The sequence below is a fragment of the Pseudochaenichthys georgianus genome, chromosome 19, assembly GCF_902827115.2.
Source record: "Pseudochaenichthys georgianus chromosome 19, fPseGeo1.2, whole genome shotgun sequence".
Lineage (NCBI taxonomy): Eukaryota > Metazoa > Chordata > Actinopteri > Perciformes > Channichthyidae > Pseudochaenichthys > Pseudochaenichthys georgianus.
Window position 1 is genome coordinate 26,411,465 of NC_047521.1, and position 27,167 is coordinate 26,438,631.

Consider the following 27,167-nt stretch of genomic DNA (forward strand, 5'->3'; position numbering starts at 1 on the left):
GTTGGAAAAACAATTCTCTACCAGAGTAATTAACCTAATGCAGTTAACAGGTGACTGTATTTCAAGGTCTGGATGTGCGTACATGTGAAAGATTGTGAGATTGTGATGAAAGTGTGTGTGGTTTTACAGCTTGTTATCTGGCATGAGTTTTACAGCCCGATCAACCTTTGCGCTTCTCCTTTCTCTCCTTGGTTTCCTTTCCCCGGACTGTCTATTAGAAATATACAAGCTGTGTGTCTGTGTTTGCTGTCTACCTATCCCTGACACATACAGTACAGTGAACACACACACACACACACACGCACGCACGCACGCACGCACGCACGCACACACACACACACACACACACACACACACACACACACACACACACACACACACACACACACACACACACAGGTCACAGTGACTCTTCATAATCAAAGCATAGCAATCTACCAGAACCTGATTACATACGATTACACACCCTTTTTCTAATGGTGGTTTGGTGGAGGTAGTCCTGCATGTAGGTAATTAGCATCGATCTGCTGTCTATTAATGGCTTTCTGATTAAAATCAAATTAAAGTCAGCTGCTGTTGCGGCATTGGATATAACATGGAGGATTGTCAAAACTCTAACAAACGCTATTGGAAAGCACATAACTTCCCCAAGACAAATCAGATCCACCCAATAATTGGTCATTACTTGGCACATGCCTCCACCAAGTCTCATGAAAATTGGGCAAGTAGTTTTTCTGTTATTCTGTTGAGAAAGCAGACAAACAAACAAACAAACAAACTGAGAACATAACCTCCTTGGTGAAAATATCTTTTTTTTACAAAGAAGATTTGATTAATATTCTAAATCTAAAGAGAAACTAATTCACAACAACATGGGAAAGTACTAGTGGGGCTGAATAATGTTCTTCTATTTAAAAAAAGAATGAATGGATTTTTAATGTTCTTATTTCTGTATATTTACTTGTTGGAAGATCAGATCAAAAATGGAACAAGTTTAAGTTGTTTCATTTACATTTCAAAAACCTGCAATTTCACAACGGTTTACCGACTAGCTCAGATCTAGCAAGCTTTGAACATCCTTCATGTGTTGCTCCCAATGTGAGTTTCGAACCCAAATAAAACACATAGTATACAAGGACTGTTGCTCAATATCAACTATCAACCTGCTGTTGAACATCAGTGCTGCTTATTACAGAAAACAATATCAAAAATCCAGTTATATTATCATGAACTATCCTGTATCACACAGTATAATCATTACAAGTGTGTGTTCGAAGCTTGTAATTCATTCAGACCTTAGCAGAACAACAGAGAGAAGGTTATATGGCCCTCCTCCGTGTCTTTAAAGGTTGTCCATTAACAACTTCAGGTGGGAAAGGACAGGTGAGCGGCCACTCAGAGGAACACAGGGAGTGTGAATGTGAGAAGAGATCACCTCACAGAAGGACTTGGGTACTGGAAATTGCAAAAAAAAACGCTTTTAACGTGTGGATAAGACAACCTTTCTTTGTCTAAGAGGACATTGTGGTGACTTTACTGCACTGGCCTCTGGATCCGGAACAGAGAAAAAAACAAAAGACAGAATACCAGATCATGGACTCTACCTGAACAGCTCAACGATATAAAAAGCCTGGAAATTAGAGAGACTGAAAATGGGAACGTGTTGGTTTTGGTTGTGTTTGTGCGTCTTGGGTTTTGTCGCTGCTCCGTGTCGAGGAAAGTGTCTGAATGGGATTAAAATCAATGTGATGCTGCTGGAGGATGAAGATTCTCCCTGGAGTCTGAGGTTTGTGAGGGGACAAATAGAGAAGGCCATAGAGACAGATTCATCCATTAATGCTGCAGAAGGTAATAAAATACGACATAAAAACCATGTACATGCGTGCAAAGAATTATGCAATGGTGAAAGAAGTACTTAGAGGTGTTAACTTCAGTAAACGTAGCAATACTAAATTGTAAAAATACAAGTCAAAGTCGTGCAATCAAAATCTCACGCCAGTAAAAGTATGAACGTATTGGCCTCCAAATATACTTAATTTACCAGCAGCAAAATTATGTATTGTGCATAACTGTTGTGATATATTTAACAATATTTACCATTTATTCCAAGTGTTACAGTTGTTTTAAGCTCTTTTCATAAGAAATTGTCTCACAGTTATGAAAGAGTTTCACTAAACAAGTCTGTGACTAGTCTATCTGTTTAGATATCAGGGGACAAGTGAAACAATGGCTGATAACAGATAAGATATGATTTAAAGTGTGTAACAGATATGGGTCTTGAACAAAAGGGAAGTAATCTTAACCTTGACCACTGTTCTAATAATGTATTAAGTTTTGACTCATTTATACATGGTTGGATTAACCTATGAGCCCCTGGCAAAGATTAATCATTGGCCCCTATTGTTTGTTATTATGCAACCAGTCTCACGGCATTTCGTGTTATAGTCACGACATTTAATCTATTGATTCGTGATTTTCCCCTTTTTTTCATGTCACACAGAACGATTTTAAAAGCAATGCATTTCTATTGGTGGTGTGTTTCGTGCCTGCACCACGTCTTTTTGTCCGGTTGGGTCTTGGAAGACCGGAAGCTGTGTGGTTCGTAAAAACACCTTCTTATGCACTGCCACTCCAACATCCATTCCCAGAGCTTGAAGATTAATCACGGGGACTGTAGTCCCAAACGATAGTTGGGGATTATGGGTAGTGTAGTGTCTTCGGCTATCCTAAACTCCGAAATGTTTTTCGGATTTCATATCGCATTAACACCATATCCCAACGTGCATTGCGGCTAAAACATTCAATCACCGAGCTTAAACCATAGCTGAGGATCTTGGGCAATCAGTTCAGTGGCTGTGTATCGCAATGATGCTCGAAATGTCCCTTATAGGCCTACGTCTGTTTCCGGTTAGTTTCAATTTGAAATTCAGTTTCTGACGGACGCCAAAAAAGCCAGAGATTATGGAATTAAACAAATAAATAAAAACAAGGATAATTGTGTGTTATATTTGGACAATAATAACAAATTAGAAGGAAAGAAAAAAATACAGATTTCAGTATTCTGAGGCTCTGAGCCATTTCTTTTCCTCACAGACGACAAAAAAAGTCCGACATTATACGATTTAAAATAAAAACAATAATCGTGGCTTGATATTGAGTAAGAAGATGTTTTTAAGAACCACACAGCTTCCGGTCTTCCACGACCCGACCGGACAAAAATACGTGGTGCAGGCACGAAACATATTACCAATACCAGAAATAATACCAATTACCAGAAATACATTGCTTTTAAAATCGTTCTGTGTGACACGAAAAAAAGGGGAAAATCGTGTTGGTGAACACGAATTAATGGATTAAATGTTGTGACTATAACACGAAATGCCGTGAGACTCGGTTGCATTATAAGGTCGACCGCGTATTTATTTAGCATTACAGACCATGCCATTACATTTGATCTGATAATGTGCATTATTTACCCAAACCATTTCACATAGCCCATTGGTTCCCAAACTTTTTCTGTCTTTGGAGAAAAAAAAAAGTCGGGCCCCCCCAACACAAGTCAGGCTCAGTGGCGGCGCCAGAGATTTATTTTGGGGGTGCTGTGGGGTAGCTTGACGTTTCATAGGGTGCTCAAACATTTAGGTTTCCCATTAACGTCCCGGGCGCTACAGTGGAATGTTCCACTGCAACACTCTCCACTCATATTCACAACGTACCCGCAACTGTTACAATGAAGGCTCGATAATCAGCTCACGGCATATGGTGTAAGCAGATGTAAAATGCTATTTTTATAGGTGGTGTGTGGACCTCACATCAGTAGCGTAGGCAAACCAAAGTTCATTAGTGAAATTTGAGCCATCATTTATTTTTGCAGGCAGCCCTCTCTCACGTTATTATGGCGCGCGCCGGAACCAACAATCAGTTTTACCGTAAATGAGTTCGGTTCAGAGGACAAAGCACATACAACATTAATTAAACTCGATATTTGTTCACTTGAATTTCACTTTGAATTATTGGATATTCTCAATGGGTGAATATTTTTTTTTATAATAATAATAAAATAATTAAAAAAAAAAATAATAAAAAAAATAAATAATTAAATCACACCGAAGCTTTCTAAGGGGGGGCCAGAGTAAACTACGCCACTGCCTCACATAGGGGGGACCTCACCTCCTCTAGGGGGGGTCCTCACCTCCTCTAGGGGGGTCCGGGGGATGCTCCCCCGGGAAGATTTATTTTTAAATATTGAAGTTAAAAGCATCAATCTGGTGCACTTTGAGAGCAAAATGAAGAGATCTATGGATACATCCCTCAACACCCAGATGAAACAGAACTGTAAACAGATTTACTTTTTCTTTATGGATATTTTACAAATCACCCTTTTAAACTTTATTCTTTTTTTACTGTCATAAAGTATTTCATACCTGTTTTTCATTTATTCTCTTATTATTTTACAACTATAATGATCATATAAAGGTGTGCCTCAGAAATAATTGTTTTCATTAATGGTGACCAAAACGTTTGAGGCCCACTGAGATAACACTGTCCTTTAGAAAAGTCCTTTAGTTCAATCTCTCAGTCTGACAGGAGAGGACTCTCCTCCACCTTGTTGTTGAAAAAACTCCTTATATCCGTTAGCGTAGCTCGCTAGCACCAGAAGCTAACAACAACGATCTCCGGTACCGGTGCGCTCTCTCTCGCTCGCGCACACAAAATGGCTCGTTTCACACACACACAGAGCCGAGCTTTAATGAAACACAGAGACCCAGACGTAATAGTAATGTACTGTATCATATTATTTTTAATAACCATTTTTCCTCCTGGTCTCTCGCGCCCCCCCTGTCACGCCAGCTTGTCATTTGTAGCCTATTTGATCACAGTACCTAGCTATTTAAGCTAACGTTATATTTGTTTGTTCAACCCTATGTTTTGACTGACTTAATAATGTTTCAAGATGACCTTACTACAATGAGAACCTAGTCAAGAGCTGTCAAATATACACATTTCACATGGTAACACACATTATATCATGCTAAAATACTATGGCTAGTTAACTAAGGCTGCTGGAGCTAACCTTAGCTTACACTAGCTAATAATGTGATAAAGTATACTGTCTTCCACACGGTGGGAAAATACTAGAAAGCAGATGGGCAAAACATAAACGTGTATTCTTTTTTGTGTATCTGTAACCTCCCAAAATAATATAATATAATACTGGGTAAGGCTACCGCTAATCTTAGTGTGCTAGTTAGCTGGACATGCTAACATTTGTAGCTTGTGTTACAGGAAGACAAATGCGCACTGTTTAATTAATTTGTTATGAGTTTTCTATATTTTCTAATGTATGAAATATTTTCTGCCTTTTTGTTCTTTACCCAAACCACATTAAGATGCAACGTTTAATCTCACGGCTAACTATGGCGGATTCAACACAACCTTTTATCGACACAAAGGCTGCCGGAGTAGTGCGTGTGAGGGAGTGGACGAGCTAAAGATGCTACTAGTGAGTACAATTTAACACCCACCGAGAGACATAACATACTTGCTAACCACAAGAACACATAAGTAAATGTGTAATTTAAAAAACAGCCTACATCAAGTGTGATTGCCCGGGAATGTCATGTGAAAAAATATGAATTAACACAGAAGCAGGGTCCATATTGTTGCTTTCCTAGACCAGTTACATGTTGACTGCTCTACAACAGTGTTTTTCAAAGTGGGGGGCCGCCAGGGGGGGTCACGCAAAGTTTGAGGGAAAAGGGATTTTTTGTTTTTAATTTAAGTTTAATTTAATAATTTTTTTTAGATGTTATTAATAACTGTATATCTATCAATCTATGCCAATTTGATGGCAATCTTTTTTTGATGGCAATCTTTTTTTTTTTTTTTTTTTAATCACAACGACCGCCCTTCAAGCCAATCAGAATCGAGCTGCTGCTACTGAGAGTGAAACTGAGTATCTGCTCAATTTTTGGAGCAAGTGAGAGCTAGTGAATATTTCGCTCTGCAGCTGGATGAGAGCACGGATGTAGCAAATGTCGCAGAATTGCTTGCATACAGCATTAGATTTATTTCAGAAGACAACTTTGTTGAGGAAATATTATTTTGCAAAGCACTGGAAGGTAGGAACACAGGAAGAGACATTTTCCAAGTTTTAGATGAGTACATCATCTCAAATGGACTTGACTGGTCTCGTTGTGTGGGTGTGCGTTCGGATGGGGCAGTGGGGCTATGACAGGTAAAAAAGCGGAGTGACAGCTTTGATCAGGCAGAAGGCCCCAAATGTAGTGGCAACACACTGCATGCTCCATCGCGAGGCACTTGTACACATCATTTAAAAAATGTTTGCAACAGGGGGGTCCCCGCCAGAGGATAATGCTATATGGGGGTCCTTGGCATGGCAAAGTTTGGGAACCCCTGCTCTACGACACCTTAATATTGTCTGCTTATCTGTATTATTGTGTTGCACTGTTGGAGAAGCCTGTGACATAAGATTTTCAATGACATAATTACTCTTTAGCTATGGTAGTTTGACAATAAAGAACCTTGAAGTAACATACATGATGGCAATTTTTGTCATAATTTATAATAAAGTAAGTAAAATGACAAATATGGTAATTATCGTACATCTAACGCTGATGATGTGCTTAGTGTGTATCCTTCAGGATAAAAAGTTGTATCCTGTAGGAGGTATCTTGACTATGCACAACATAAACAGCTTAGTGTCCAACGGGTCACTACAGATATAATATTATTATATTTATATCACTTACTTTAACTGCATCTAGTGGACACTAGAGTAACTCTGCAAAGAAATTCAGGGTACACAGACGTAGCTATCAAACATAATGTCATCAAATAACTTGACAAACACACCGTCACACAGAAAGACAAAAGCTCACACTAATTTATTTTCCCTTGCAGAGTTCAGGCGACCTGGGGTGTGCAGTGCTTGGGCCTACCTGCACCTACGCTACTTTCCAAATGGTTGAGTAAGTGCATTTTCTTGAAGGTCAGGTCCACATTTTTGCAGATAAAAAAGGGTTTGCATATGGGATTTTCTTCTTATGCTTCCAACATAACATGTGTTTCTGTATTGGATTTGTCTGTATGATGCACCTTACAATTTCCCCCTCAATACATTATGTCAATATCTATTTCCATCTCTTTTCCTCTCCCCTACATCTTCACATCAGTGTTGACCAAGGTCTAAGGCTCAGTATGCCCATCATCTCTGCGGGAAGTTTTGGTCTCACCTGCGATGACACGCTCAACCTGCAGCGCATCCTGCCTCCAGCACGCAAAATCTCTTCCTTTTTCATCAACTTCTGGCAATACACCCACACCAAGTTGAAACCTGAATGGAAGACGACCTATATTTACAAGAAGCCGAGCAACTCTGAGGATTGTTTTTGGTGAGTCCCCTAAAATGGAGGTTCCGAAGACATTTTGATCACTGAATAAGTGTCATATTTATGTTAATAACATCATTAATTATGTGCATAACAATCGCACCACAGAACAACTGATGAACTGTACAATGAACCCAAATAGTGACTGCAGGAAAGTTGTGTAAAACAAGTATTTTGTAATCATTTTGAGCAGATTATCTCCTGTATTTATTGCATCAGAGTTCAATCAATCAATCAATGTTTATTTATATAGCCCAATATCACAAATGTTACATTTATCTCAGTGGACTTCACAGTTTGTACAGAATATCAGGATGACAATACGACACCCTCTGTCCTTAGACCCTCTGTCCTTAGACCCTCTGTCCTCAGACCCTCTGTCCTTAGACCCTCTGTGCTTAGACCCTCACATCGTACAAGGAAATACTTCCAGAGAAAACCCACAGTTTAAAGGGAACATGGGAGAAACCTCAGGGAGAGCAGCAGAGGAGGGATCCCTCTCCCAGGACGGACAGACGTGCAATAGATGCCGCGTGTAAATCGAAGAGATAATACATTTTACAGCGTAGTTCGACCAAATGTTTGGAAATGCATGTGTGTATAATAAGAAGATGAATCCACGAGGATGTCAACAATCCTGTGGGAGCCATCAGGGAAGTAGTGTGATGAGAGTCAGGCAGGACCGCAGAGACAGGTTCAGCCACGACTCGAAGTCCAGGACTCAGGATAGAGGATCCAGGACACACGACCACAGCAACAGGATTAGCCTCGACTCAGGATCCCGGCGTAGATATAAACACAAAAAAGAGATTTGGGGGAAGCTGGGTTATTCGGAACATGAGAGTACACAGGATTAGCCTCGACAGAAGGACGAAGTAAGGTGTCCCCCGACAGTCCAAGCCTATAGCAGCTAAACTAACGTGTCTACTACGTACATGCACTCCCTTAGGATAGGTTGAGGGAAAAGGGTAGCAAGTAAGAAGTCACGGCCCCGACACACGGCGGCGTGCGGTGCCGCTTCAACGCTTCTGCCCATTCACTTTGAATGGGGTGACGTCACGATTCGCCGAACTGCATTGTGGGAGCAAAGCATAGCTTCTCTCGAGGTGCTCGCTGCAAAAGTAGAGCAATGTTCTACTTTTGCCGCCTCGACGGAGGCGTCAGCCAATCAAATCCCTCGTATGTAAATCTGACAGTACAAGCAGTAGCCAATCAAACCGGGTGTATGTTGGGAGAGCCAGACCGCAGCTATTTCCCATATGTCAACAACAGGAGGAGAAAATGATCGTGGCGGTAGGGAATCACCCGGTACTCTATGACCAGTCCCTCTTTACATACAGGGATACAAACCGGAGGAGCCAGGCATGGGGGGAGGGGGCAGAGACAGTGGGGGAAACTGGTAGGTGTTCGCCTGTTTGGGGAGTTTATATCCAGTGTGCTTCATTTGAATGGACAGCTAGCAAGCAGACAGTATATTTAGCCAGCATGGATGTAGCATGAATGCTTTGCTTTGTATGTCCGGGGCGGGACATTCATGTGGTTGGTTGTTGGTCGGGCTGCTCGCGTTGACTCCCCAAGCTCAAGACACGCCCACCGCCAAGCGGCAACGCACGCCGCCGTGTGTAGGGGCCGTTAGAAACAGAGATGGAGAGGCACACGCAGGGAGTAAGGTCAACACATTCTCACTCCCAACTCGGCCTATGTTGACGTTATGTCAGGGTCCCTGTCGTCACCTTTCAACGCAAGGGGGGGCCCTTTAGCGTCGAGTTTCAACTATCAGGGAGTCCCATTGACTTGCATAGCGCTCCCTGAACGTTGGTAATAGACGCTCTCCGCAGACCCATTCTCACAGCGTTTATCAACCTTTTTCTAACTCAATATCAAGCTACACTTATTGTTTTTACTTCTTTATTTTAATTGAATAATGTAGGGATTTTGTTGCCGTCAGTTATGGGGAGAGTAAGGGCTCAGAATACTTAAATCTGTATTGTTTCATCGTTTTTTCCTTCTAATTTTGTATTCTTTTCTAAACCACACACTGTTATTTACTCAACAATAAACAACATCTTCATCTTCAATTTCTCTTCACAATATGCGTCTCCTTGCAGTATCAACACTAATTCGGCTGACTTTTATATCTGATCCAATCGGTATATTGGTATATGTACACCATAACGGTGCACAGCTGATAGAAAGGGACACCTGGTGGTTAAAGCACGTTATTGAAATGTATTATTTTTATTATTAGATATTAATAGGAGACACAGACAGACAAACTAATAAGGCTTTATTTAAACATTAAAGAATACTTTAGGTTAAGGTCTTATTTTGAATAAGAAAAAAGCTTTGGGGGTTTAAATATTAAGCCAGACAAAGTACTAATATATTGCTTTCCTGCAATGCTAACTACTGTATGTTTAAGCACTTATTTTAACTGATATTATACGTATTATACTCTTATAAGATGTATGTAGATAGTATAAGAAATGTGCAGAATATGACAGTTTAATGGTGGAGGTATACACATATTGATAGATGTCTTGTAATGCACTGTTGAGGAACCTGCGACCCAAGTTTTTCATCTCCGGCCTTGTCAGGTATTGAACAATCAATAAATAAAGAACACAGAATTGTTGAATATAAAACACAGAATTTGTGTGATTATACTAAATGATTTACAAATAAACACCACTGCATATTTACAACTGTTACACATGCTGATGTAACGCAAATGTTCCAACTTGGGATCAATAAAGTATATCTTATCTTAAGCTGATCGATGGCTACTGCCATGTTTTCAAAATGTGCCTCTGAACCTTGACAAGTGCATGTTTCAGGCTTATCAATGAACAACAGGAGGAGTCACAGACATAAGACCAGCTGTTAAATAAAGCTCTTCTGACCTTAGCTGTCATGTGGGTATATATTAAAATCTCCGCGTAACCCTCGGCGTAACCCTCGGCGCACACTCAAACATCCAATCACAGAGCTTGAGGACTATCACGGGGTTTGTCAAGCTAAGCGGAGAGAATACTTACTTCCGGGTGTAAAATTCTCTAAAGCAACTACTGTTGCGGCTTTCACACCAGCGCTTTTCAGTTTCTAGCTCCGAGCGGGAGCTTTTCTGGTTCAGCTCCGGTTTCCCTTTTCAGCTCCCGCTCTGTGCACACCGCCCACTGGCGCCCCAGAGCTGCCCCTGCTGCGTCATGACGTCACCGTTTACATCGCTGATTTGCCCCCCAACGGCAGCTCACAACAACAACAACAACAACTGCGTCGGGTCGATGATCGCGTTGCTTTTAATCACACGAAGCCAGAATAAATTGAATAACGACTTCTCCAACCTTATGCTTTGCTCCAGAGTGCCGTGGTTCATTGTTTATTAATGTGTTTCTGCAGCATTTACCGACCGCTGCAGTGCTGCTCTTCCACGGGAGTTTATTCTCCCGTTAGCTCCCGGTTAGCTCACACTGCAGCGGCCGCTCTAAGTATTCACTGTCCGACTCACACAAGCAGCTGATGCATATCCCCAGTTCCCCTTAGCCTAAGTGAATGTGTGTCAGTCTGAATTGACGCTGTTTGGTATCACAACGCTGTTATGAAAGTTTCTCTGGTATAAAACGGGTGATGTTAGCATAGCAACCGAAGCTAAACTGACTACTTGCATCCGATAGCTGCAATAATACAAAACAACACGTCTGCCTCTCTCCACAATGATCGATAACAGCGAACGGATGGTCAAAGTAAGGCACAAATAAACAGAATCACACGAAGCCTGGTTAGTGCTGCCTGACTTTATAAAGTGTGTTTATAGGCACTACTGCTTGTAGGCAGGCATAGCAGTCGACCCATGGGAGGTGGGTTTAGTTTCCTGCACGCCTCGACGTAAGAGAGACGTAAGCGACGTCACCTCTTAGCTCCAAAGCTCTTGCCTCTGGACCGACAATTTTTTGGAGCTGGAAATGAAGCGGATTCCGGAGCTAAGAGCCGGCGCCGCTCCGGTGTGAACTGGAAAACCCGGCGCTTTTCAGGCTCTAGCTCCGAGCCGGAGCTGAAAAGGCGCTGGTGTGAAAGGGGCACATGAGCTGCTCCGACCCTCGGTCCTGACGGACTCCAACTTGTGTTTATTAATCAAACTAATAAATAAACACAAGGATAATTATGTGTTATTGTTGAGAAAATAACAGTGTGTGGTTTAGAAAAGAATACAAAATTAGAAGGAAAAAACGATGAAACAATACAGATTTCAGTTTTCTGAGCCCCTACTCTCCCCATAAAGCCCCTGTCACACTGTCCCGAGATGGACACCCGATGGACACACGATAAAGGAAATTATCAAATTCGGCTGTGATCGTAGCAACATCGGGCCATTCGTGAGGGCATCTAAGCCATCGTATGACCGCCGGTGGAGTTTCTCAGGCTCCGGCAGCAACTTCGTGAGCGGCAACTTCGTAAGGCACTCGTGAGGGATAAAACGGACGGATAAAGTAAAGAACAAAGTCTGAAGATATCAGTACAGTATCATAGTACTGTAACATAATTATCTTTGGTACGTTCATTGCAGTTGTATGTCTTAAATGTAATGTAAATGTTGCCTTCGTGTGTGGTTCGGGGCCATCTTCGTGCGAAATTCACAATTCCATATTCGTGTGTCCATCGGGTGTCAATTTCGGGACAGTGTGACAGGGGCTTAACTGACGGCAACAAAAGTCCTACATTATTCAATTAAAATAAAGAAGTAAAAACAATAAGTGTGGCTTGATATCGAGTTAGAAAAAGGTTGATAAACGCTGTGAGAATGGATCTGCGGGGAGCATTTCTCCGTGATCCCAACTCGTCTATTACCAACGTTCAGGGAGCGCTATGCAAGTCAATGGGACTCCCTGATAGTTGAAACTCGACGCTAAAGGGCCCCCCCTTGCGTTGGAAAGTGATGACAGGGACCCTGACATAACGTCAACATAGGCCGAGTTGGGAGTGAGAATGTGTTGCTGTTACGCTCTAATAGAACCTCGAGAGGTCAGAGAGGGGAAAGGTTTTGGATAAAGAGAACATTTAATAAATAGATTACAGGAGTAGAAAGAGAATAGATTTAGAAGAATGAGAAGTAGTAATAACCTTAGTTTTAAATATGAGATCTACATTTTTAGGATTTAAGTGAAAGAGTAAGAACTAAAATGTAGGTGAAGAGGCACAACGTGTCCACGTCAATGCACTCTTATTAGATTATTCAGCTATAAGGCTTTATCAAAAAGGAAGGTTTTAAGCGCACTCTTAAGTGGAGCTTGATAAGAAAAGGCTCTGGCTCCCATTGTACTTTTAGAGATTCTAGGAACAACCAACAACCCTGCATTCTTGGAACGCAATGCCCTAGTAGGACAGTAGGGTATAATGAGTTCTTTAAGGTAAGATGGCGCCTGCCCATTAAGGGCTTTGTAGGCGAGAAGAAGAATTTTAAATTCTATCCTGTGTTCTATAGGGAGCCAGTGTAAGGCAGCCAGAACAGGAGTAATGTGGTCCCTTTTCCTAACTCTGGTTAGTACACGAGCCGCAGCATTTTGAATCAGCGACTTGATTGACTTCTTAGTACTCCCTGATAATAAAGAGTTACAATAATCCAGCCTAGAAGTAACAAATGCATGGACTAGTTTCTCTGCATCGGTTTGAGGCAAGATATGCCTGATTTTTGCAATGTTACGTAGATGGAAGTAGGCGGTCCTTGAAATTGATTTTATGTGGGCGTTAATCAAATATAACACCAAGGTTCATTACAGTGGGGGCCAAATTAATGCCATCCATAATTAGTATATCTTTAGATAATTTGTTTCGTAGATTCTTTGGGCCGAGTACAATAACTTCAAACTTCAAAACGTTTAAGATCATCCACGTTTTTAAGTCCTTGAAGCAGTCTTGAATTTTATTTAGATGATTAGTTTCATCAGGCTTGACAGTGGAAATTTACAGAATGATTCCTTATAATATTGCCTAACGGAAGATCAGATTTCCTGTTATTTACAAGTACATTTCAACACATATCGAAGCCTGTACAACAGGGCTATTCAATTAGTTTGGAATGGGGCCGGTTTATGAAAATGATCCAAAGCAAGGCGCCGGGAAAAAGATGGCTTGAGATATGAGCAATCATATTAAGAGCTTCAGATACAATAAATACTACAAACAGCATAGTGGAGTGCATATATTGTGTTTAATTAAATCAAACAACATAGCCCCAAGGCCTTTATAGATCCAAATGGTAAGTTCAGAATTCAGTAGGCCTACATGTGAAGCTAATTTTACCATCAACATCATTTAATTTGATTTAATTTAGCTGAAATGATCTAATCATTCACGCAGAGATGCAATAAATGACAGTCTGTCACTACAGTAGCTAGTAGGTGGGTTGTCACTACAGTAGCTAGTAGGTGGGTTGTCACTACAGTAGCTAGTAGGTGGGTTGTCTCTACAGTAGGTAGTGGGTGGGTTGTCTCTACAGTAGCTAGTAGGTGGGTTGTCTCTACAGTAGCTAGTAGGTGGGTTGTCTCTACAGTAGCTAGTCGGTGGGTTGTCTCTACAGTAGCTAGTAGGTGGGTTGTCTCTACAGTAGCTAGTGGGTGGGTTGTCTCTACAGTAGCTAGTAGGTGGGTTGTCACTACAGTAGCTAGTAGGTGGGTTGTCTCTACAGTAGCTAGCAGGTGGGTTGTCTCTACAGTAGCTAGTAGGTGGGTTGTCTCTACAGTAGCTAGAAGGTGGGTTGTCTCTACAGTAGCTAGTAGGTGGGTTGTCTCTACAGTAGCTAGTAGGTGGGTTGTCTCTACAGTAGCTAGTAGGTGGGGTTGTCTCTACAGTAGCTAGTAGGTGGGTTGTCTCTACAGTAGCTAGTAGGTGGGTTGTCTCTACAGTAGCTAGTAGGTGGGTTGTCTCTACAGTAGCTAGCAGGTGGGTTGTCTCTATAGTAGCTAGTAGGTGGGTTGTCTCTACAGTAGCTAGTAGGTGGGTTGTCTCTACAGTAGCTAGTAGGTGGGTTGTCACTACAGTAGCTAGTTGGTGGGTTGTCTCTACAGTAGCTAGTAGGTGGGTTGTCACTACAGTAGCTAGTAGGTGGGTTGTCTCTACAGTAGCTAGTTGGTGGGTTGTCTCTACAGTAGCTAGTAGGTGGGTTGTCACTACAGTAGCTAGTAGGTGGGTTGTCTCTACAGTAGCTAGTAGGTGGGTTGTCACTACAGTAGCTAGTAGGTGGGTTGTCTCTACAGTAGCTAGCGGGTGGGTTGTCTCTACAGTAGCTAGCAGGTGGGTTGTCTCTACAGTAGCTAGCGGGTGGGTTGTCTCTACAGTAGCTAGTGGGTGGGTTGTCTCTACAGTAGCTAGTAGGTGGGTTGTCACTACAGTAGCTAGTAGGTGGGTTGTCTCTACAGTAGCTAGTAGGTGGGTTGTCTCTACAGTAGCTAGTAGGTGGGTTGTCTCTACAGTAGCTAGTAGGTGGGTTGTCTCTACAGTAGCTAGTAGGTGGGTTGTCACTACAGTAGCTAGTAGGTGGGTTGTCTCTACAGTAGCTAGCGGGTGGGTTGTCTCTACAGTAGCTAGCAGGTGGGTTGTCTCTACAGTAGCTAGCGGGTGGGTTGTCTCTACAGTAGCTAGTGGGTGGGTTGTCTCTACAGTAGCTAGTAGGTGGGTTGTCTCTACAGTAGCTAGTAGGTGGGTTGTCTCTACAGTAGCTAGTAGGTGGGTTGTCTCTACAGTAGCTAGTAGGTGGGTTGTCTCTACAGTAGCTAGTAGGTGGGTTGTCTCTACAGTAGCTAGTAGGTGGGTTGTCACTACAGTAGCTAGTAGGTGGGTTGTCTCTACAGTAGCTAGTAGGTGGGTTGTCTCTACAGTAGCTAGTAGGTGGGTTGTCTCTACAGTAGCTAGTAGGTGGGTTGTCTCTACAGTAGCTAGTAGGTGGGTTGTCTCTACAGTAGCTAGTAGGTGGGTTGTCTCTACAGTAGCTAGTAGGTGGGTTGTCTCTACAGTAGCTAGTAGGTGGGTTGTCTCTACAGTAGCTAGTAGGTGGGTTGTCACTACAGTAGCTAGTAGGTGGGTTGTCTCTACAGTAGCTAGTTGGTGGGTTGTCACTACAGTAGCTAGTAGGTGGGTTGTCACTACAGTAGCTAGTAGGTGGGTTGTCACTACAGTAGCTAGTAGGTGGGTTGTCACTACAGTAGCTAGTTGGTGGGTTGTCTCTACAGTAGCTAGTAGGTGGGTTGTCTCTACAGTAGCTAGTAGGTGGGTTGTCACTACAGTAGCTAGTTGGTGGGTTGTCTCTATAGTAGCTAGTAGGTGGGTTGTCTCTACAGTAGCTAGTAGGTGGGTTGTCTCTACAGTAGCTAGTAGGTGGGTTGTCACTACAGTAGCTAGTTGGTGGGTTGTCTCTACAGTAGCTAGTAGGTGGGTTGTCACTACAGTAGCTAGTAGGTGGGTTGTCTCTACAGTAGCTAGTTGGTGGGTTGTCTCTACAGTAGCTAGTAGGTGGGTTGTCACTACAGTAGCTAGTAGGTGGGTTGTCTCTACAGTAGCTAGTAGGTGGGTTGTCACTACAGTAGCTAGTAGGTGGGTTGTCACTACAGTAGCTAGTAGGTGGGTTGTCACTACAGTAGCTAGTAGGTGGGTTGTCACTACAGTAGCTAGTTGGTGGGTTGTCTCTACAGTAGCTAGTAGGTGGGTTGTCTCTACAGTAGCTAGTAGGTGGGTTGTCACTACAGTAGCTAGTTGGTGGGTTGTCTCTATAGTAGCTAGTAGGTGGGTTGTCTCTACAGTAGCTAGTAGGTGGGTTGTCTCTACAGTAGCTAGTAGGTGGGTTGTCACTACAGTAGCTAGTTGGTGGGTTGTCTCTACAGTAGCTAGTAGGTGGGTTGTCTCTACAGTAGCTAGTAGGTGGGTTGTCACTACAGTAGCTAGTAGGTGGGTTGTCTCTACAGTAGCTAGCGGGTGGGTTGTCTCTACAGTAGCTAGCAGGTGGGTTGTCTCTACAGTAGCTAGCGGGTGGGTTGTCTCTACAGTAGCTAGTGGGTGGGTTGTCTCTACAGTAGCTAGTAGGTGGGTTGTCACTACAGTAGCTAGTAGGTGGGTTGTCTCTACAGTAGCTAGTAGGTGGGTTGTCTCTACAGTAGCTAGTAGGTGGGTTGTCTCTACAGTAGCTAGTAGGTGGGTTGTCTCTACAGTAGCTAGTAGGTGGGTTGTCACTACAGTAGCTAGTAGGTGGGTTGTCTCTACAGTAGCTAGCGGGTGGGTTGTCTCTACAGTAGCTAGCAGGTGGGTTGTCTCTACAGTAGCTAGCGGGTGGGTTGTCTCTACAGTAGCTAGTGGGTGGGTTGTCTCTACAGTAGCTAGTAGGTGGGTTGTCACTACAGTAGCTAGTAGGTGGGTTGTCTCTACAGTAGCTAGTAGGTGGGTTGTCTCTACAGTAGCTAGTAGGTGGGTTGTCTCTACAGTAGCTAGTAGGTGGGTTGTCTCTACAGTAGCTAGTAGGTGGGTTGTCTCTACAGTAGCTAGTAGGTGGGTTGTCTCTACAGTAGCTAGTAGGTGGGTTGTCTCTACAGTAGCTAGTAGGTGGGTTGTCTCTACAGTAGCTAGCAGGTGGGTTGTCTCTACAGTAGCTAGTAGGTGGGTTGTCTCTACAGTAGCTAGTAGGTGGGTTGTCTCTACAGTAGCTAGTAGGTGGGTTGTCTCTACAGTAGCTAGTAGGTGGGTTGTCTCTACAGTAGCTAGTAGGTGGGTTGTCTCTACAGTAGCTAGCAGGTGGGTTGTCACTACAGTAGCTAGTAGGTGGGTTGTCTCTACAGTAGCTAGTAGGTGGGTTGTCTCTACAGTAGCTAGTAGGTGGGTTGTCTCTACAGTAGCTAGTAGGTGGGTTGTCTCTACAGTAGCTAGTAGGTGAGTTGTCTCTACAGTAGCTAGTAGGTGGGTTGTCTCTACAGTAGCTAGTAGGTGGGTTGTCTCTACAGTAGCTAGTAGGTGGGTTGTCTCTACAGTAGCTAGTAGGTGGGTTGTCTCTACAGTAGCTAGTAGGTGGGTTCGAAAACCCGAGCTCGCCAGAGTTTTCAGGCAATGTCTCTCAATTTAACACCCTCTCTGGAATAAAGGCATTCTGGCACCATTTTTTAAAACTTTTTAACATTATACTCAAAGGGCCAGTAAATATCACCACGGGGCCGGATTTGGCCCTTGGGCCGCTAATTGAATAGCCCTGCTGTACAATGCATTTTCTTTATTTAACAGTTCTGCATACTTTATAAACTCCTTTTCATTTAGACAAATTCAGTATTTTCTTCTCCCTGACGCTTGGCTATTTTATGTTAGGTCTTTGCAAATATAAACAGGGTACTTTTCTAATGTTTGACAAGGCTGTTTAGCAGCTTGTGTTCAGGCCTGACTTAATCCTGTAAAATACAAAAAAGTTGCATATCTTTAAAACAAAAAACGGATCTTGGAGATGTCTTAAAAAATGTTTTGGTTTTGTGATTTTCTCCTACAGGTATATAAATGCAATTGATACAGACACAAGCGACTTTGCCAAAAAATATCAGAAAACGTCAGTGCGCGAACCAGAACAACTGGATACAGTTTTGAGAGCAAGCAACAGGTCAAGCAACTGTAAGTCTTTAAAAACACATACAGTGATTATTGTATATGTGTGCACGTTTTTAAAAAAGCACAGACTTCTGATAAAAGTCAGAAGTCCAGAAGAACCAACTCTTTTGTAGAATGGGTTGGTTGCCTTTTGTGAGTGAACTTTGATATTTATATCCCTAATTTTCAACATCAACTGCAAATGAGAGCAGAATCCACTTTCTGTTGAACATTATGAGAGGAAAGCCTGCTGACAAGCTTTGTTATAGACAAACAAAGATTTAAAAATCAAATCTAATCGAATGCTTGTCCTAAAGTGGAGGCCAAGGGGTACTAAGCCTCGATCCCCCTCTTTGAAGGCATTTTTATCTGAATTGTGTCTTGGTACCAGCATCCTGTTTTGTGAAATATTTTGCTGAATATTTAGTAAAGAAAACCAGTAAGGATATCATCTGAAAGTTGAGAATCTCCCCTTTCCAATGGTGTATAACTCAAAATGTGTTTCGGGGACGATGTGACTGATTTGGTCACATTTGTGAAAAACAAATATAATCTCGGAGAAAAATACAGTATGTTGTCCTTGAAATATAATGAAGATTCTGCTCTATGGGAACGTACATTTTAGGACAAGGTTGTATAGAAAATCTCCCTGAAGCTGCTGGTGTATTTAATAAAACAAAGCCTTGTAACTTTGACTTTCAGAAGTGGATAATGGCACATGTCCCACTCTGAAACCCATGACTATAGCCTGTAGAATGATTAACACATACCATAGCTTTCTGTTCTACTTTGATGCAGCTATAAAAAGGCAATTTTAGGTTTGGTATTAACTCTAGATTCAAGGTTTAAGTGGACATTTAAATGGAAATCAAGGTCTCCCAAACACACAAAGCAAGACATGCATACATTAAGGGGTCTGTGGTTTTAATACATCTTCTTTGTTTGCAGTGTTCATAATGTGTGGATCCCCGAAGGACGTAGAGGAGGTGAAGAGAGTCTCCCAAGCAAACAGCAAAGATATTCTCTTTGTCCTTATTGATCTTTTCAAGTCAGTGCCTCTTATATCTCTATTTCAATCTCTTTGCAGTGTGTCTTGTAAAATCTTACTTTCTACATGTGTCTACAGTGATCAATATTACATCAACACATCGTCACTGCCGTCCATGAAGAACGTGTTGGTGGTGACAATGCCCAACACCAGAAACTACGTTATCAACACCGACCTGACAGACAACAACACGGTGAGGACACTTCACACATTACTTCCTCGTACTGCTAAAAGCAATAGTTGAAATATAAGGGATATACTGTCATTGCTCTCTTGCTGAATGATGCAAATAAGAAACTATACTTAGGTAGCTTAGCTTAGCATTAAGACTTTGAGCAGCATCAATTATATCTCTACTACAAACTCCAGGCTGTTTGCTTGTCTAGTTAAAGGGCTGGTCCTCCCAATCTTACAAATCTATGACTATTAACTCTGAGAAAATTCGAAATGTTTTCTACATTTTATTTTGAACATTTCATATTTTAATCTCAGAGAATATCCAGGTTGTGTGAATTTACCACTTTCATTTTAGATAATATCCAAGATTTTCCCTTCTTTCCCAGGTTCATGATGTATTTATTTTTAACAATGGTCCTTGTACTAATTAAAAGCAATGCAGATAATTTTGGTTTTAATTACATCATTAATTTGTTCCTCTCTCTTTCTGCAGATGAATGATTACATGGCTGCGTACCACGACTCGGTGCTGATGATAGGCGAGGTGATGAGAGAGATAATTGAGAAGAATCAGTCGAACATTCAGCAGATGGAGTTTGTCAACGTGTCTAAGTTCAGAAACACCTCCTTCAACGGTAAGAAAGGAGGAAGAGTTATTGGGTAAAAGGAGAAATTAACCTATCTTCCATTCCAGTAACAAGTATGGGTTTAATCCTCAAAGAAACCCATTTTAGATCCATTTCTAAGTGGGCATGGATGAATGTATTTATATTTTATTTAGCTAACATTACATAATAACACAGCTTACAAACATATTAAGCACTAACGTATTAGTTCGCCAATGTTAGCCTAATGTTAGCCTAATGTTAGCGCTTTGTGTTTCCAAATCCCGCTAACGTTTCTTGCAAGTTAAGTTTATCCGTATTTGTCTGTCAGAATTATTTGAAGATAAATGGCTCGTGAAAAATACGACAAATCCCTACTTTGGTGGTGATTGGTTGGATAAAATTGGTCATGATCTGTGTTTGAATTCACTTCACCAACGTCACAGATACAGGATATTATCTCTTAGGGCGACGTCTCCCTTCTAAATTGTCTCTGTCATGACTGATGACTGCTTTTCTCATTAAATTAGCCTAAACATGTTATATACATTTTTCCCAGTCTAATTTATCTGACTAGGTGTTATGTCCTGCAGGCAGCAGCTGTGTGTAATTGGGTGTGAATGTGTGAGTGAGAGACACACTGTCAGGCTTTTTTATACCTGTTTTTTTCACAAATGACCCAATAAAACAAAAAAAATTAGCATTAAAGGTGCAACTGATAACATTCAGCCACCAGATGACACACTGCGGATGCCAGTTTCATGCAAAACCTGCACATCTCATGGCTAAGTGGTTTAGATTCCCACTTAGCTAACTAGAAAACATTGGCGTTATCAAAATTGAAGAGAAGAAGAAGGATTTATAAGAATCCGAATTTTTATTTTTAGGAGTACTTTTCTGAAAGCTTTGTTGTTGTGTCATTTTCTTGTGTTATTGTAATTATTCTATACTAAAAGGTATGAATAAGCTTTAACACTTCAGTGTACATAAGTATATGAACAGGAAACATACACCAGAGGCTGATTTCTGGGGACGTTGTTGTGAAAAAAGCTATATTTGTGAGTAAAACTGTTGATTTCTTTGCTCAGGAAGTGCTGGAACATACAAGATGGACAAACATGGAGACAGAGACGTGAATCTCTCAGTCATTTACACCACCAATGACAACAAGGTACACTGCTCTCCTGACCTGATTATAATGCCAGAATCAACATCTATAAAGGAACATCTGCTCCACTTTAAAAGGAAATCCTCCATGTATTAACTCTCTTGTCAAAATGTCTCCTCAGTACCAAGTGCTATTCGAATTCGACACGGAGCTCCAAGTAATCAAAGTGATGGACGCGAACCCTTCCTTCATCTGGGGGAGAAAGCTCCCTGATTCCACCCCAGACCAAGGTACACAAGGTACACGCACGCACACACACACACACACACACACACACACGCACGCACGCACGCACGCACACACACACACACACACACACACACACACACACACACACACACACACACACACACACACACACACACACACACACACACACACACACACACACACACACACACACATACTGGACTTGTAAAAAGTTTCGGTTCAAGTCCGGTTAAAACCGGAACGTCAGGAACCGGTACTTGGACTCGCAAAAAAACTAGCACTTACGTATATTCTGGTGTCTGTGGTTATTTAAACATTCCCTGATAAACGTGATTCAGTGTCAATAAATGAGTGCTAATCCCAGTGTGCTCAGTGTACAACATCACATGTCATTTCACCTTCGATTCACGGTTTGAAGACGTAGCATTTCCCCACATGCTAATGCTAACCGGAAGTGAAGAATTTTCAGAATAAAAGTATTAAGTAAATAGTGTGAACTTCCGGATTTTCAGAATAAAACTGATTTAAATTAAATAGTGTATTTAATTCAAAATTACGCCATATCAACATTGATTTTAATTTCTAACAGTATGTATGTACATCACTATGTATGTAGTATGTACTGTATAATGTAAACATTATTATTATATTGAACTTTGCAGTAGTTCACTGTAGTTGCTGTCATAAGTCATTTGTAGACTAAGTGGAAAAAAGTGTTTTTTTTACATTTGTACTTTTTAGAGAAATGTAGACACAAGTTGGAAGGGAGCGCAATAAACCTGACGAGTTTGAATTTCAGTTGTTTATGAGTTAATTTCAATTGATAATTAGCTCACAATAAGTTCACTTTAGTTACTCGCACAACTTGACACAAGCCATGGGTTCAGGTCCGGACTTATAAGTCCGGACCTGAACCTGAACCTCTGGACTTGAGTCCGGACCTGAACCTGAATGTGAGTCCAGGTACGCAGCACTACACACACACGCTCCTAACTATAACCAACACATGCCTAACCCTAACCCTTTTATTCTATTAAACTAACCAAATATAAAACATGTGCCCGTGCCTTTCCCCGGTCACCACAAGATGGTGACCGGGGACCTCTAATTTCTTACCTAACCTTAACCAAGTCTTCACCCTGTCCCCATAAGGGGGGCGAGTCCCCACACGTGACTGTGTAAACAGATTTAGGTCCCCACAAGGATGGTAATGCTAGGCCACACACACACACACACACACACACACACACACACACACACACACACACACACCCACACACACACACACACACACACACACACACACACACACACACACACACACACACACACACACACACACACACACACACACACACACACACACACACACACACACACACACACAATACATTGAGTTAAATACTTTTCTAGAGACTGACTTTAACACTTATCTTAAAACTAAAATGTAATTTTCAAAGTCTAAACACTGTTAAAAGAGGCTTTTTCTACCTCTTCTCGACCAGTTTAAAACCTAAACTGTGTTTCTTTCTTCAGATTTGTCTATTCCCGATATAATCGTCATTGTGTTGGCTGTTACGGTGGTTGTCGTGGCCACCATCGCCTTCATCTTCTACAGGTCAGTGCACAGCCACCTCTAAATGGGGACATTATATGGTCAGGCCTCGGGACCCACTTTTTCCTTTGTCAATACATCGCGACCCGAAATTTTGAACCACTCAAATCTATTCAACAACAAATCGTGCTGTAATATACGCTTTTCGGCATACAATATGAATAAAGTGAAGTACAGTGCCTTCACAGAACTAAAGTATGCTTTAAAAAAGGTTTAATGAGATGATGGAATCAAATTTTTAGAAATACTAACATATAAATTACGCACTCTGAGAAGAAAATAAATAAATCTATTACTACTACCCGATATATTAATAATATTTTATGCCATTGTTTGTTTTTCACTTTGTTCTGACAGCTTGCTGCTCCTCACAGAGAGCAAAGAGGAGATAGTCTGTGTGACTTGTGGGTAAGGGTAGATAGCTCCCATTGTTCTGTGACCTGTCAGTCATCAGACCGGGGTCGTATTTCGTTATGTGTTCATTTTGATCTGAAATTATTGCACCCATGGATGTATAAAGAATAGTTCTACCACAAAGTTATTCTGGGGACTTCCAGAAACAATCTTGATTCTGATTGGCCAGAAGACTCGAAAAAACATCAGCAAAGATGTTTTATTGAGAAGATGATCACTACTTGACAGAAGTTTTCAAAACAGTTTATGGTCTCCGGTACTTCCAGTCCAACGCCGACTGCATGCACAGCGTTAGAACATCGGGCCTTCAAAATAAAAGTTTGACTTTTTTTTTTCTTCAATCACACATCTGCGACCCACAAGACTTTTGGGTCGCGACCCACCAGTTGAGAACCACTGACTAACATATAAGGTTTTAAAAGTATAATACCCCCGAGGCTTGACCTATGAGGTGCCTACATTTATATGTACATTTTTCTGTATATCTTTAACGGTATGAAGTGAAGTAAATAAAATGGAGTTGCTATGCATGAATACAGCGGCTCTTTTCTATCACAAGAGATATAAATGGCAGTTTTTATCTATGCATATCATAAAGCACAAGCCAATGTCAAAGGGATTTAGCATTTTCAAACAGACAGAGAAAGTACGTAAAGTTGAATGGAAGTTAAAAATCAAAACGTCTATTTTAATTTCACTTCATATTAGAGCCTTTTTGTGAAAAATGTGCAAAATTGACATCAAGAATTACGTCAAAAGTTATTATTTTTGGTGGCGATAGATGTGGATCACTGTGCTTCATTTCATTTTGTATTTATTAGTGCGAATGCTGTTTACAGAGAGATAGAAGAGAGAGAGAGGGCGATCAAGAGAAGAGAGAGAGTAATGTAACCTGATGTAATGTATAACACCTATGAAAATGTTCAAAAAGTGCTCAAACTTCACATGAGTGCTAACAGTCCAGCCGTGAAGACATCTACGGGAACGTTTTGAGATTTCTTCAAATGCCGTTGCCATGGCGACACAATGCTCACCATGAAACACGGTTTTCTCATAGCTTCAGTGAAAATGCTCCAAACGGCCCAAAACTTCACAGGTTTAGTAACGATGCAGCCATCAACGCATCTAATCGTATTATGGGGTGTCATCAAATGCCATTGCCATGGCGACAGATAATTCACCATCAAGTTTGCAGTTAAAATATTCTGCTGCTTTCCCAAGCCTTTTTACTTTCTTTTCTCATCTTAATACAAATTCATTCACTACTACTTACATCTGATATTTAACTCAGCCTTCAGCCTATTTTCAGCTGCAGAAACCATTCAACTATTACATTATTCAGCTATTTCAGGACATCAAGGCTATACATGTTGTTGTTTATACCTTTTTTTAAACCTTTTCTTTGAAATATTAAGCTTTTCTGCATTTTTGTAGCTTAAAGCAGCTACCATTCAGCTAATAACATATTCAGCTTTTTCTGCATTTTCAGCTAAATTCAGCCACAAATGTTCACAGTTTACAGCATTCGCACGCATTTTCTAGTTGATATTATGTGTCCCTGCAGACAGAACAGGAGGGACCGGCTGGTGAGGAAGCGCTGGTCTCACATATCCTCTGATCTGGTCACTCAACTGGAGAACAACGAGCTCAACGTCGTCTCTCTTAAGGTGAGATAATATATTAAAGCTCTCAATCAGCACGAGGCAAGGCAAGTTTATGTATACAGCACCTTTGAACACAAGGCAATTCAAAGTAATGTAATGGCTTTTGACCATTTTCATTTCATTTCAAACCTTTATTGAACCAGATTGGTCCCATTGCATTCAAGGGATACATTTATCAGAAAACAATATTTTCTGATGAATGTATTGATAAGACAGGATATCCAAATGTCCCTCCCTTGCATAGGCTGAAACATGTTACAGCATTACTACGTCGAAAACTGTTCCAATACAAATATTTCGTATATCAATATTTTAATAAGGTAGGACACTGGCTAATAATATTGTAGCGTGTTCAAGTAACCAAGGGATGTAGTAGCCTATAAGATGTGCACAGTTATGATAAGTTTTACAGTTATGTAATGCACTGTTGTTGGGGGGAGAGACCGCCCCTTCCATATGAGTGTGTGTGTGTACGGCGGGCGGGCATGAGGCGTGCATGACAGGACGAGTTGTGTTCGTATGTGGAAAAGTCATACTCAGTGCGGTGAGCGCTGGCTTTATTGCTACTGTATCCGTAGCACCCCACGCAATAGTTGGGACTGTGTGCTGACGTCAGTAAAAAAGGTTTGCCCCCCAAGCGCAATTGTCAAACTCCGCCTATGCTCCCTTGTCTATTATATGTTAACAACATCAGACAGATCTTTTTTAGCCTGGCTTCATCAATTTCCTGTTCTGAAAAAGAATGCACATTTTGATTAGATAATGCCCGAAAAGCAGACATAAACAAATCATATCTAAAAACGTGTAATGCAAAAAATAATTGTCTTGCCGTTTGTAATACAGTCTGGAAGTGTCATGGTGATATCCATCAGGTAACTTTTTTTACCCTAATCACCTTAACGTCATGTTTGCTCTGTTTCTCCATCAGATCGATGACGAGAGGGAAAAAAGGAAATTCCAAATCCGCCGAGCGCACTACGATAAAAAGGTAAGCGGTAGATTTAAAATCAATCAATAAGCTTTTGCACAACAATAACATTTTATTTTTCAGATTGTGATCCTGAAGGAGCTCGAGCACTCAGACGGGAACTTTAACGAGACGCAGATGATTGAATTAAACGCCGTAAGAATTACAAACTCTTCTGCAGGATATTTGTTATTGTTTTTTCTTTATATGATAATAAATAACCAGTTTCTTTTTCCCCTGCAGCTCATGCAGATCGACTATAACAACCTGACAAAGTTTTACGGCACGGTGAAGTTTGATGAGGGTGTGTTCGGAGTGTTTGAGTACGGAGAGAGGGGGTCGCTCAGGGTACGTGTTATATTAATGGTAGTGCAGTTTGAACATAAACCAATACTACCTAATAATGTCAGTAGTAGTATGGTAAAGAACGAGCAAGTAAAATGGAAGCCCTTAAACAACAATCTGTGCAAAAAAAGTATGAACATTTGATCTCTAATGACAGATTTGATCAAAGATATTGAGTAAATATCTCAAAATAATGACTTACTCTCTCAAAGATCAAAGTACTAATGACTCTGTACCTCAATCTAATGACTGACTTTCTCAAAATGATGCTTCAATCTTAAAGTAATGAATATGTGTCTCAATGTAATGAGAATACAATAATTGTTACCACATTTAATGTCCTTTTCTTCCTCCAGTATGTGCTGAACGATAAGGTTTCGTACCCGGAGAACACCTTCATGGACTGGGAGTTCAAGATCTCCGTCATGTACGACATCGCTAAGGTGACATATTATTATTATATGTAGGACAGTTTAAGGTTCAAAGCGAGCTGAATGGTTTTTTTAGACTCAAAATTTACTTGGATATGGACTATACGTGAGCTATTTAACCCACTTAGCAGCATTCTGCATTAACTCTTCAACTTTTACAATACTTATATCATTTTGAGCAATAATCTGGTTTTCAGCACTTAAATAATTATTATTATATCCAATGTCCCCCCAGAATAAAGTATAATTGATAACATTTTGATAATGCACCGTGAGTAATTGTTGTCGCAGTTCCCTCTTTTGGCCACTAGAGGTCAGTAGAGACTCTTTAATCTCCTCTCTCTGCAGGGCATGTCCTACCTTCACTCGAGTCACATCCAGGTTCACGGTCGCCTCAAATCCACAAACTGCGTGGTGGATAACCGCATGGTGGTGAAGATCACTGACTTCGGCTGCAACAGCTTCCTCAGCCCCGGGAAGGTAAACAACAATACCAACAACAACAACAA

At 41.2% G+C, this 27,167-nt stretch overlaps 1 protein-coding gene across 1 annotated transcript in view; it reads left to right on the plus strand.

Moving 5' to 3' along the window:
* Positions 1 to 1,337: 1,337 nt before the first annotated feature.
* The window catches only part of gucy2cb (guanylate cyclase 2Cb), a 49,954-nt gene continuing 24,124 nt past the window's right edge, over positions 1,338 to 27,167 (plus strand). The window contains 17 exon segments of the mRNA XM_034107158.2: positions 1,338 to 1,848; positions 5,391 to 5,503; positions 6,925 to 6,992; positions 7,197 to 7,415; positions 17,920 to 18,038; positions 18,963 to 19,062; positions 19,141 to 19,255; positions 19,733 to 19,874; positions 20,933 to 21,015; positions 21,134 to 21,251; positions 22,759 to 22,840; positions 24,816 to 24,918; positions 25,844 to 25,903; positions 25,967 to 26,038; positions 26,126 to 26,230; positions 26,584 to 26,670; positions 27,007 to 27,137. Of these exon segments, the coding sequence (XP_033963049.1) occupies positions 1,653 to 1,848; positions 5,391 to 5,503; positions 6,925 to 6,992; positions 7,197 to 7,415; positions 17,920 to 18,038; positions 18,963 to 19,062; positions 19,141 to 19,255; positions 19,733 to 19,874; positions 20,933 to 21,015; positions 21,134 to 21,251; positions 22,759 to 22,840; positions 24,816 to 24,918; positions 25,844 to 25,903; positions 25,967 to 26,038; positions 26,126 to 26,230; positions 26,584 to 26,670; positions 27,007 to 27,137 (1,913 nt within the window). The 5' untranslated portion in view covers positions 1,338 to 1,652.